Here is a 12,652-nt window from a genome sequence, read left to right on the forward strand (position 1 = left end):
CAAGAGTCTCTGGTAGTGGAATGCATAATGAGCTCAACAGGCTGGAAACGTTTAAAGATTGGCCGGGGGACTGTCCAATGAATCCTTCACGTCTTGCAAGGGCTGGGTTTTACTACACTGGTGTCAGGGATGCAGTAAAATGCTTTTCATGTGGAGGGCAGATAGAAGGTTGGGAATATGAGGATACTGCTATGGGAGAACACAAAAGACTTTTCAAAACATGTGCTTTTGCAAATGAAAGGATTACTCCGAATGTACCACTATTGGAGATGAACGAGAGACCGGAGGTTGCACAGAAAATTAGTAGTAAAATTGAGCAGTCACAGAGAGATATTGAGAGACGGGCGAAAGAAAAAGAAGCCATGTTAGAGAGGGTTGAGCCTAGTGAACCCAAAGAGATCTTGTAAGGTCTTCTGCAAGCAGCAGTAGTTCTGCAGCAAAAGATGAGAAAATGGAAGAGGAAGAGGAAGAGGAAGGACCAAGTATGTTTGGGAAATACAATCAGGAGCATGTGCGGTTGCAGTCATTCAAGAATTGGCCAAGGACAAGTCCCATCGAGCCCCGCGATTTAGCAAAGGCTGGATTCTACTATCTTAATAACGACGACTCTGTTCAATGCTTTGCGTGTTTTGGACAAATCAGTAGATGGAAACCATGCGACGTACCAGCAGTGGAACATAAAACACATTTCCCGAGCTGCCCCTATGTGAAAGGTCTTGATGTAGGTAATTTGCCAATTTCAACTCCTCCGGTGATGCACGTTGGTATGCCAGCGGCGATACGGAGCTACTCATCACCTGTCCCAACTCAAGACCAGCTAAGGGCAGGACAATTTCTTCAGCAGCAGAGATCCCTTAGGGCACAGATGGGACCCTTAAATAATTGCAAACACCCTAATTTTGTGCAGGAAAATGCAAGGCTAGGAACATTTAGGAACTGGCCGGGCAACCCAGGACTTCACGTGATTCCACGAATTCTAGCCAAAGCTGGGTTTTACTTCACAGGTAGGGCCAACAGTGTTGGTTGCTTGATTTTGATTTACATACATAGATGTGTTCTCCATTCCAAATAGGTTGTCCCTCTGGATCTGCATGTACATGTACATGATTGAAAAAACAATACATGTAGATGACTTTTCAGATTTCTGCCTTAGGAGTTCATGCAGTGAATACACTAGCTTGTGCGCTGATAATTGCAATTTTTAAAGAGATTGAGTAGATGGCACAGACCTGAATACCTTTAAATTCCTTTAAAATATAACCAAGTTCCTCTAATGTTGGTTCTATCCTTTTATGTTTCCTTTAACTTATTACATAAAATTGTGGGCCTACATGTACATAGCAAAAAAAAGTCAAATCATTGAAACGACTTTGAATAATGTAAAACAATCCAAGACAAATTCTTTTTTTAAGACAAAGTTTTGTTTAATTTGTAAATGGATCACAATGATTGCTATGACAGGATTAGTTGATGAATGCAAGTGTTTCTACTGCGACGGAGGTCTGAAGAACTGGGAGCCGACAGATGAGCCATGGACAGAGCATGCCAAGTGGTTCCCAAGATGCGAATGGCTGATCCAACAAAGAGGGCAGGCTTTCATCGCTCATGTTCAGCAGGTCAACCCTCCGCCCATAAGCACACCTGTGAGTGATTGTACTTCATTTCATTTCCTTTATTTCATTCATAAAAAAAAAGATATGAGGAAATCCATGTATGAGATCATTCTTAACAGGACTGGCCAGAGCTTCAAGATAAGTGAAGACACTATGAATATGAATGACAAAGAAAGCGGACAAAATATACAGTTCCTCAGGTAGACAAAGGAACATCCCTTCACTGCTATTATGTAAAAATGTGTAGAACAGGTGTCACATGCATATTCACCTTTTTACATAATATCAGTGAAGGGATGTTCCTTTGTCTACCTGAGGAACTGTATATTTTGTCCGCTTTCTTTGTCTGTCATATTCATAGTGAGATTGAGGCCTCATGAGCACTGACAATTAAATAATGTAAGCAAAAGGGGGGAGGGAGACAAAATTGGGGGGGGGGGGTTCCTGGTGATGCAGAAGTATAGTTAAAAGAATGATGGTCAGAAACTGAAGAGAGAGAGAGAGGCACATGTCTTGTAACAATTGCTATGTAGTAAATGTCACACTCTACCCAAATTTGAAAATTCAGCCCTGGACCAAATAATCCAACGGTAACCCTAACACTCTACGTAAAACCCGATACCCTGTGCAACCATGATCCTATGCAATAAAGCCAGGTGCAATCACTGCCAGATCGTACATTTATGTGGCAGCATTGTTCATTCCATTTAAACTCCAGACATGTTTTACTGTAAATAAATATGTTGTAAATGACCGTATAGGCAGGCCTCTATGGTTTGTGTAGTGATGATATTAATCAGCTGAGATGCATCCCCCATCTATGAACTTTTTGTCAATCTTGTTTATGCTGAAAATCTGATTATTTTTTTTCTTCTTTTTTTTCTTTTTCTTCATTGTGTTCAAGTGTTTGTTTTTATTAGCCAGAGGATATTCTGTGATCTCTCTCTATAATGGTTTTATTGTCGAAATTAATGCATATTTTTCATTTTATATGAGATTTGGTTAATATGTAATATTACCTTTTTATTTTGCTGAATGAGCATGAACTTTTAATAGTATTTCCCTCTTAACTTCTTGAAATATTTCCAGAAATAGCTATGACACATTGTGAAAGGTTTCAAGTAGTTTCTAGTTTCAAGTTCCTCTTTATATCTTGGAACTCTTTGAAATTCTTTGAAATTCTTGTAGGGCACTAAAACTACAACTCAGGGCAAGAATGAGCAGGATTTTGCAGGGACAGGTCTCCATAATTACGTTGAGGTACGTCCTGGTTTGCCCTATAGAATTTTAGATTCGCCTTCCTGATCTTATTAAAGCTGCATGAGTTCATGTAGTAGTTGACCAGAAATGATGCAATAAAGAGGGAAATCCTAACATGTTCAAAAATATCACTAACAATATATCAAAACATAGGGACACACTTACAGGTGTATCAGTATGTACACATGTAATGTACTATGTGCAATCCACAAAACGGTTTATTATTAATTGTAGTAGTATTTTATTTTATTTTTTTTCTGTTATTGTTAGCATTTTTTTTCTTTTACATTTTCACTTGGATGTGGTGATAGACATTTCTTTTTTACAGCACAAGTAATTTCAACAAATTACAGTATTCTGCTTCTGTAGTTTAGCTAGAAATATAAAGCTTAAATACTTGTTATAAGAATTTCCACAGCTAACCATGCTTGTATTGATCTTTATTTAGCCTCTACACTTCACTGCCCCAACCTTTAGTGGAACAGAAGAGCCGTACTCCCATGTCGAGCCACCTTACAGATTTCAGGCTTCCTACCAGGAGAGACCTAGTCAAGCTTCATCCAAACCATCCCCACCTCTAAGCAAGTCAAAAAAGGAGATGACGATTGAGGAAGAGAAAGCTGCTGCATTTCAAGAGTTCGAATCCAAACACAAGGAACCGGAAGCAGCGGCGGCAATAAACTTCAAACCGAAGCCGAAAAAAATTGAGACAACAGAGCCATCTGCCTTGAAATCAAAGCTGATAGATGAGCCGAGCAATGCCACTTGTAAGTCGTATGCCTGCCTGTCCTACTTATTTTCGTTTTTGAAATCAAGGGAGTACATATAATATTAAATAAATAATAAATAAATAATATGGTTATTCATATAGTGCCGGTATCTGTCAGGCTCTGACGCTCATGGCGCTTTACACATATTTCCCTGGTCGTAGCCAAGCTGCCAAAGTAATGGCACAGAAAGGAAGAGGAAAAACAGTTTAAGTCTTGACATCAATAACATTACATTATTTTAAAAAGCACAGAAAAATGAATAATGCAGAAAGGTAGAGAATTGTCAAAACATGTCAATGAGGAAGTAGCATAATTGTCAAGATATGGGGTTCTGCAGGAGAAAAAAAAAATACTTGTATTACTGACAGTTGGAATTATATCGCTAATTAACTTGTAAGCGGATTCATCTGTTGATTATTGCACTCACTAAGCTATTAGGGGAAAGCATTGATTGCAGCAAATTTCAGCACAATTTAATTTATAACCACAGATGAGGGTTGTGGTATCCTTTTCCTCTTACATGCTGCCATGAGATTATGTAGGATTTACTCGATCTTGTTTGTTTGCTTTTAAAGATATTATTGGCTTTCAACAGTATTGCAGTCTGAGAACCTACCCTCAAATATGGACCCTTGAAGTTCACAAGAGCATTTAACATTTAAAGGAGTTGCCTCAATAATATCTACTTGCATTTTTCTCCCACCAGCTTCCATCGATGACTTCATGCAAAGCCAAACTGCGGAGATGGCAGTTGAAATGGGATACCACACTGATCTCATCCGTTACGTTGTAACGCAGCACTTCGAGAAGACAGGCCAACAGTTCTCTCACCCCGAAGAGCTCCTAGATTCAATCTGGGAAGCTCAACGTCAGGGCATTGACCCAACTCCAAGTGTAGGCAAGGCTACAGGAGGCCATGATGTGGACTACCTTAGGAAACTACCTAAGGAACTGGAGTCTGAAAGCGCCTCAGCAACGGCATCAAATTTTGTAGATATTCAGGTACGTGTGCGAAATACTCGCTACTTTGTCTTTGCTGATAAGGCCTGTAAAAGCTTACGTGCATTTAGTAACGAGAAGTATATTCATAGTATATATACATGTAAACAGTTGTTTTGAGTCGTGCTTTTAATACAGAAGATTATTGCATACATGTACCTGCCAACCCTTCCAAATAATCCGGAATATTCTGATTTTCTGGATTTGTAGGACCAAAAATTCGGAATATTCTGATTTTTCAAAAAAAAAAAATTGTATTGGCATTGTTTGGTTGTATAACTTCATAAGAATAACACGTAAATACATTTGAACTTAGTTTTGAATCCAGTACAGCATGGTTGTATTTGAGTGTGTAAGAACACATACATAACGTACATGTATAAGATCACATATCCCATCCCCCATACGGCAAAATAAACTGAGTCCAAGTTCGAAGTCTTTCTGATCAAATATTTTATTAATCCATGTTTCTGTAAGTGATTGATTGCTTAAAAGTCCACCTAATTATTACTATCTTTTAAACTTTGCTTTTAGTGAAACTCAGTAGTTAAGCAGTTCAGATAACGTTTTTTGTCCATGTTACCAAAATTGACATGACATGATTGAATCCCCACTTTGTTGCAAAGTTGAGGAGTTGAAATGTCTACCATTGTCACTCTTGATGCATTCTGGAATCTCCTGCTCAGCAAACAACTGGCAAGTTGTATTGACAACAGCAGCACTGGTACATTCATGAGGTGTCTTCCAGATGAAGGGAAACTTCGAAAAGGAGTCGGCAACAATGAGTCTATACCCAAGACTTGCCAAGGTCTCGAAGGAATCTCATACTGAAGCAGAGTTTCACAGGGCTGTGACGGCTTGGTCTCTTGGGAGACTGAGCAATCTTTCACCGTAGCCCCGATGTCATCATGAAGACTTAGCCCGGAGTCATGTCTTCTCAATACGTTGGTGACCTCATAAAGCTTGCTCAAGATTTACTTCCTTATAGAGTGTGGGATAAGGAGAAAATCACCTTTCAAGATCAGGCAGTCCTCAACTGCAGGTTCATCCTGAAAGAACCAACAAAAATAGATTCATCATTGGGCTGCCTGCCTATCCACAGGGTAGTGCCCGTTGCCTGGCTGACCCCTGCTGTGCAGTGGGTCACTGGCCAGGCTCCCTCATGTCTTTCGGATTTTCCATCTCATTTCACAAACTTTTACGAATTCATGAAGTCAAAGAGAGGAGAACTTCTACCTCCACAATGCTTGAGAGTTGCGCTAGTGACAGGCTATGGCAGGCTACAGGTTTAAGATTGTACTGGCTGCTTTAGTGGCAGAAGAGACAACAGAAGGCAGAAGGCACAATGACAACGACGGCGAAGAAGATGGAGGGTGCGGCCTTGGCTGATGAGGCGACCTTCGTATGGGCTGTATGAAAGGCTGATGAACGAGCTGTGGCATGAACATCACGGCGACTTCAAGTTGTTCCTGAGGACAGAACCGAGATGTGTAAGAGCTGTTTGAACATGTTTGGCCGCGGATAGCCAAGCGTTATGGGTGAGTAATAGTTGTAGAAACACATACAGAATGTAATATGACTTTGTAGTTTGTGTTTTACATTCCTGTACAATTAATGATTATGAAAATACATAATACTTAAAGTATGTAATAGTGAATTGCATTCTGTGTTTTACATTTCTGTATATTTTTTATGTTGCAGTGGTAGAACACCTCTGTACTCAGGCCTCAAGTTGGTTATCACGCTGACCTTCTGGCATCAGGAAACTCCTATCATTCCCTGGCTTTCGACTTCCGGGAGGTACACATACAACACTATATCGCTGTGTGTCAAGCCATTGTCTGAGAGTACAGAGATAATACCTTTCCCACAGCAGCCTGTGTCTTGTGCAGGTCTCTCTTGGTCTCGGTGAACAGCTCAGTGAGTACCTCCGGGAGGTCCTACTTTACAGGCTCAGTATCCCTCTCGCTCAAGGGTCACTGTCTTGCGAACGCGGCAAATCATCTGCCAACACTGACGCTGACACAATCAAAGAGGCCCCGTCATCATCGTCCTAATTGGAGCTAAACTGTGTGGCGACCTTTCCCAGTGTGAAAATTTGCAGCAGTCCTTGTAATGATGGTCAAGGAAATTTTACCAGTTGAGCTTGAAAGTCTGCAGGGGTAACAGCTTAACCTGTCCTTTGCCACTGTTCCCCTTCTTGCGATGCTTGAGCTTGAAGAAGTCTGAGCGGATACTGGTGAAGCGTGGAAAAAAGGCATGAAAATGATGAAATATGGCAAACACTTCCATATCATTTGTAAAAAGTACTCACGAGATATACCCACTACATCAGAGATCTCCCTCAGTAGTGCTCCTTCTTGCTGTTCTTGTAATTGGGGGATGTCATGTCACAAAAGCATGGGTGATCCTTAAGAAAAAGGCTATTTGCTCATGCTCATCTGACAACTTGCCACCGGATGACTGGCTCTCAGGGAACACTTCTTGATGCTCGATTCACCCCTATACCTCCTCAACGTCCTGTGCATCACGTTCAGGTTCTTCCTGCTGTTGCAGTGGAGGCCTGAAGGCCTTCTCCTTAGCTCCTGCTTTCTTTTCTTTTGGCATCTTGTGTGACTTGTATGATATTCTGAGCTGTACTGATGAAAGCTGCACAAACCAGCCAATTTTATATTGGGGACGCCAACGTTAACACCCTTTGATGATCGACTGGTTAATCTAGGAGGCCCAGAAGACATCAGCCGATTTCCGACTGATGTCCGGCCGATGTGTACTTATCAGCTGTCGTCCCGCCGATCACCACAGAGTAATTGGCGGGACATCAGAAGGGTGTCGGCCATACACCATCTGATGTTTACATATTGACCGCTTGTCTGCCAATTGCCTGCTGCTTATCCTAGGGGTTACCATGCGGACCCCCAATTCCCATCGGGCGATGCCTATTCATGTCAAATTCGTCGCCTGATTTCTCCCCAACCTCTAGACACCACACGATGCCCCAAAATCAGGAACATCGCACGGCATCCCAGTTAAATGTGACTGAGGCATAAAACACTGAAGATAATGTGAAAATCGATGTCACACTACGTCTTCTTCTTTTAGTTGAGTACCGGCCTCTTAAATAAGTATCTTAGTACTTTGGGCAGTGCTTTTGTGCCATGTGCAGGGTGTAGCTGCTAAACTGCCTTTTAATATTCCACAAGTAAAAAGTGTGGTGGTGCAAGTAAAAAAAAAATTCCCCTGCGAACTGTCTACTCTGGCATTAGTGTGATTCCTTCTAGCTCCCCTTTTGAACTGTGTAAGGTTGGGGGCTGCTCTAGTAGATGCGGAAGTATATTCCACAGGCTGATGACGCTAGGAAAGAAGGAGTGGTGAAATACATTTATCCTGAAGTGATGTTGTTGAAAGTGGGTATTTCTTCTGGAGGTACGTGTGTGAGCTTTGGTAAATGTATGGTGATGGTGGTGATGGAATTGCAATGCTAGTAGATGCAGGAAGCATATGCCACAGGCTGATGACACTAGGAAAGAAGGAGATGCGAAATAGCATGATGACATTCGCCTGTGCTCTCCTTCCTTGCAGGGTTTGCCATCCCAGGGTTTGAATGATCTGGGAGATACTGTGTCTTGGGTGGTAGTCCCTAATGACAAAGCAGGCTGCTTGGCGCTGGACCATCTCAATTTTCCAGGCTTGTTAGTGGGTGTGTGGTTCCCAGCAGGATGAAGCATACTCCAAGATGAGATGGACATATGCTGTGTAGGCCTGATCCTTGACTTGTTGTGGACAGCCATGTAAGTTCCTAAAAAGAAAGCCTCTTTAGCTTTCTTGCACATGCTGTTTCCGGCTGAGCTTGGAGTTGACCCCAAGATATTAAGCAAATAATTACAGTTGGTGAAGGTGATGGGACAAACTATCACTGTTGAGGCGATCTGGATGTAGCTATCTTTCCGAAGCGAAGCTGAGGAAAGATAGCGTATACATTCAGATCGCCGAGGAAAGATAGTTTGTTATCGCCTGAAACCAAAAGGTGATTATTTGCTTTATATTCCACATCAGAAACATTTCACTTTTCACATTTCATTTTAGAGCAACAAGTCTTCAATTAACAGCTAGCAAACGGTGTACGAAACGTACACTGTATGCAGTATGGTGGTGGTGTGACCATAATTCGTGCGTGACCACAGTTTGCGTACTAACACTAAAAACGCTTAAAGAGGAGAGCAATATGCAGCGTATACAATTAAAGTGCATTGCACTGTGTAGATAGTACTACTATCTACACAGTGCAACAAACTTTTCTTCTCCCATCAATGATGGGCAAACTATCTTTCATCACATGATTTACTTTTGACCAATGGTAGAGCAAGATTCTTAGTATGTGGAATATAATCTGAATTATCAACAGTAGTGAGTTCAGTGTCATGTAGTGTATAACTGGAAATGATGCTGTTTGTCTTGTTGCTCACTCTCAGAACTTAACATTTGGTGGGGCTGAAAGCCATCTGCCATTTTGTTTCCCATACTAGAAGTGGGCCGAGGACCATTCCCTAGGAGACACCAGATAAGACATCAGTTGAATGAGATGTTGTGCCATCCAGTACTACCTGCTTAGAGCGGCCGGTTAGAAAGTCCCTTATCCACCGAGGCAGGTTTCCCCGTATTTAATAGAAATCAAGTTTCCCTAAAAGCCATTCAGGTGGCACTCGATCAAAGGCTTTGGAAAAGTGAAGTAGAATTACATCAATTTGTTGCTTATCATCAAGACCTTTGGCCAAGTCACTGATGGTGGGGAGAAGTTGAGATTTGCAAGAATGGTATTTGCAGAATCCATTTTTTATTTCTGCCCACTGTGTCTCCACTAGTGTATCTACGGTTGTACGTTGCATGTAGTCGTCTTGAAAGATACGCATTACATCTCTGATCTCCTCAAAGTTTGTCTTCTTCCAAATATAGAGTTTCCTCTTGACAGGTCTATTTAACTTGGCTCTGATGTAAGCTACGGCGAGAACCATATCATGGTCACTACTTCCTGGTAGGGGAATACACTTCCGCATTAATGATGGGCAATTAGTAAAGAAAACATCTAAATTTTGCCTTGTTGGGAGGTCTACCATCTGGTACAAGGATAAATCTTGAAAGGTTATAAGGAAGATGTTGTTGAGGGATAGGCTGTACTGATGACCTGTAACAGCTTCGGACTGCCAGTCGATGTCTGGTTAATTAAGATCACCTGAAAGCCATACAACTGAAGTTGGTCTACTCCAAGGGTAGGACCTCCATCTATGTTGATCTCTGAGGCAACAAGCTCGTTTTGGGTGTCCAAAATAGTCCCTGTGTCAATGATGTCGTGCTTCATTGCCAGGAGGACACCACCATAGCCATCCATCTAATCTGTCCCTACCAATTGCTGCTGAATGTTTTACCTTTGCGACAAAGCTTCACTGTCCAGCATGTCTGATTTAAGCCAGGTTTTGGAACCAATGATAGTGTCAGGTTTGCATGTGTCAACCGACTCCCAAAAGTTTTCTTTTTTATGATCTTATTGAATAATAATCGAGCATATAGTGGGTAACCTGGTATATTTCTCTTTTTAATGGGCAGGCCGAAAACTGGCAGGACTCAGCATCCATGATGAGCCCAATCCGAGAATGAACTCATCTCCCAGAACGGTAGCTCCAGTCACTCCTATTGGGAGCCTTAAACCTCAAACATGTAAGTATTCCTCTGGCTTTTCTCCCCTTTTACATACATTAAATACAGCTGCTCTCCTCTGGATTGTGGACGATGTCCAGGTTGGTAGACACTGTAACCAGTGATGGAAGACATCATTCCCATGATTTTACCATGACTTGAATAAAGGCCTCATCCAATGAAAATACCACTTTATCAATAGAAAGGTGAATGAACATAGAATACAAATATAAAGGAATAGAAATTATTTTCCCTTTCACCAGTATATGATAGAATTGTACAAAAGCAAATAAATACCTCATTTTCTGCACCGCTTCAAATTACGAGTCAACAGGGGTCACATATGCCGCAGTAACGGTAATGACATAACATGTGGACCCAATCGACTCCCCTATATTGCTAATACCCCTTTCAAACTAACCTGATTTTGATCAAATGCATCCGGACGCATCCGATGAAACGGCCACTATGAATGGTACAGAGGAGAAAAGGCAGATGAAAAGAGAGAAATAGGCGATTAAAATCTCCTGCTCAAGAGCTTGAGAAATTCTCTTTCTATCGGTGTGACTCTGATAAAACGGCCACTGAATTTTGATTGAATTTTTATTGAATTTTTATTAAATACTTTAATCTCAACTCTGTAAGATTGCAAATCAAGATCAATCGTGATTCTTTATAAAACAGGCCCTGCAATTTCTCTTCCCTATATTAACACAATGATTCATGTTTATCTTTCTTTTCCTGTAGCGGTATCCAGTGGAAATTCTGACCCGAGCTACCTGGACAAGCAGCTGTGTAAAATCTGTCTGGACAATGAGCTCAGTACAGTTTTCCTGCCCTGTAAGCATCTTGCAACATGTAGTGAATGCGCCGCCAGGGTAACGGAATGTCCCATGTGCAGGCAACCAATTGTTGATTCTCTTACAATCTACATGCCATAGTAAAGGAAGTTGTGAGGGGATAGTTTTTTTCTGCATTTTAAAAAATTAAAAAAATCAGGAAAATTTATGTTATGTTTCACTTTTCCTAAGACTTTTCTTAACATTATTGTAAAAAAAGTAAATAAGATGAGATCAGCCATCAGAAAAGCTGTGTCGGTCATTTATGTAAAAATTCAACTAATAGATATTGTTGTTTAAGGTTGATGCATGTATTCATATGAAAAAGAATAGATATAATGCTGCTCCTACAATGAGTTACACTTTGTATTACCATGGACATCTTTCCACGTTAGTTATTCAAAAGAAAGGAAAATGTTGTTGAGATGTTATTTGCCCAAACGACATATTGTGTCATAACATATCGTGTGGGCAAAATATGTAACTAAATTTATACTTAATTGCCTCGACACAAATTTTTTCATTCACCTGTCACAAATAATTTATTTCAATAGTCAGAATGCACCTTGCATGTATTATGTGTTGTTAGGTAGGTCAAGACATAATCTTTGAATCTGACTATTAACATACATTTATTCGAAACAGGTGAATGAAACAATGCGTATTGAGGCACTTCTCAAAGGCATATGCATGAATTTGGTTACAAAAAATGGCCTATGATAGTAAAACCTTTATATATAAACCACTCAAGGCAGGCACAACAAGTTGTCTTTATTTACAGGTAGTTCATGTTATAGTTCATATTAATAATACATGAATTTTAAGAGCTCATTCAACCATTATGATAAAGGCGCTATACTAGTTTTAAGACACATTCTATGTTTAAAATCTTGCGTATAAAATATAATGGCCTTTAATTTTATATTAACTGGCTTCCCTTACTTGATTTTCAATCATTCAGATTTAGTTTACATGTACCGGTATGTGAAATGTCAATGTTATTTATGTGTTGTGTTTTAGAAGTGAATGTATATGTGAATGTGTATGGAGATAAATGTATATAAATATATCTGTATATATACACCTGGGGCAGTATTGTGAACATTGTTGTAAGTTTTGTGTTATCTTTTGTTGTATCTTCCAGAGATAACAGAGCGCTAATATTGTTGTAAGTTGGTATTCTGAACATTGTTTTATCCCTGTGTTATCTCTTGAAGGACCGCCTCTATATTTTCTTTGACCATTGATGACACGCCCATTTTTATGGACCCTACCAATCAAAATCTATTTTATATAAGCATGATAAGTAGGTCAACCAATAGGAATACTTTATGCCATATCTGAAGATGCGCCTAGCGCATACTAATCTTGGGCGTAATTAGTTATTTGAGCACTTAATTACGCGCGTCATCATTGCGCTGTTGAATGTGGATCATGAAGACAAATCACGCTTTCACTATATTGGTTAAGATGAGAGCAT

At 40.3% G+C, this 12,652-nt stretch overlaps 1 protein-coding gene across 3 annotated transcripts; it reads left to right on the forward strand.

Annotated features, from left to right (window-relative positions):
- Positions 1-327: 327 nt before the first annotated feature.
- On the forward strand, positions 328-11,194 carry LOC583399 (baculoviral IAP repeat-containing protein 7-B). 3 transcript variants are annotated; one of them, XR_004065914.1, is made up of 6 exons: positions 328-1,004; positions 1,462-1,643; positions 3,322-3,640; positions 4,350-4,645; positions 10,244-10,354; positions 11,081-11,194. XR_004065914.1 is itself a non-coding variant. In XM_030994935.1 (6 exons), exons 1-6 carry the CDS (start codon positions 452-454, stop codon positions 6,347-6,349), a joined length of 1,428 nt encoding a protein of 475 aa, XP_030850795.1. In that variant the 5' UTR covers positions 328-451; the 3' UTR covers positions 6,350-8,433. The 3 variants fall into 3 exon arrangements, 2 of the variants coding, with proteins under 2 accessions (XP_030850795.1, XP_030850794.1); XM_030994935.1 differs by lacking the exons at positions 10,244-10,354; positions 11,081-11,194 and adding exons at positions 2,802-2,873; positions 6,344-8,433; XM_030994934.1 differs by lacking the exons at positions 10,244-10,354; positions 11,081-11,194 and adding exons at positions 2,802-2,873; positions 5,329-6,180.
- The last annotated feature ends 1,458 nt before the right edge of the window (positions 11,195-12,652 follow it).

The sequence above is a fragment of the Strongylocentrotus purpuratus genome, unplaced genomic scaffold, assembly GCF_000002235.5.
Source record: "Strongylocentrotus purpuratus isolate Spur 01 unplaced genomic scaffold, Spur_5.0 spur5_scaffold_21, whole genome shotgun sequence".
NCBI classification, from domain to species: domain Eukaryota; kingdom Metazoa; phylum Echinodermata; class Echinoidea; order Camarodonta; family Strongylocentrotidae; genus Strongylocentrotus; species Strongylocentrotus purpuratus.

What these genes read in the sequence shown, in the direction of transcription:
- LOC583399 (XM_030994934.1), top strand. Translation starts at nt 452, where the DNA reads ATGGAAGAGGAAGAGGAAGAGGAAGGACCAAGTATGTTTGGGAAATAC. An exon ending in CTCCGCCCATAAGCACACCT is followed by an intron (nt 1,644 to 2,801) that starts GTGAGTGATTGT and finishes AAATTCTTGTAG; the next exon opens with GGCACTAAAACTACAACTCA. An exon ending in GTCTCCATAATTACGTTGAG is followed by an intron (nt 2,874 to 3,321) that starts GTACGTCCTGGT and finishes ATCTTTATTTAG; the next exon opens with CCTCTACACTTCACTGCCCC.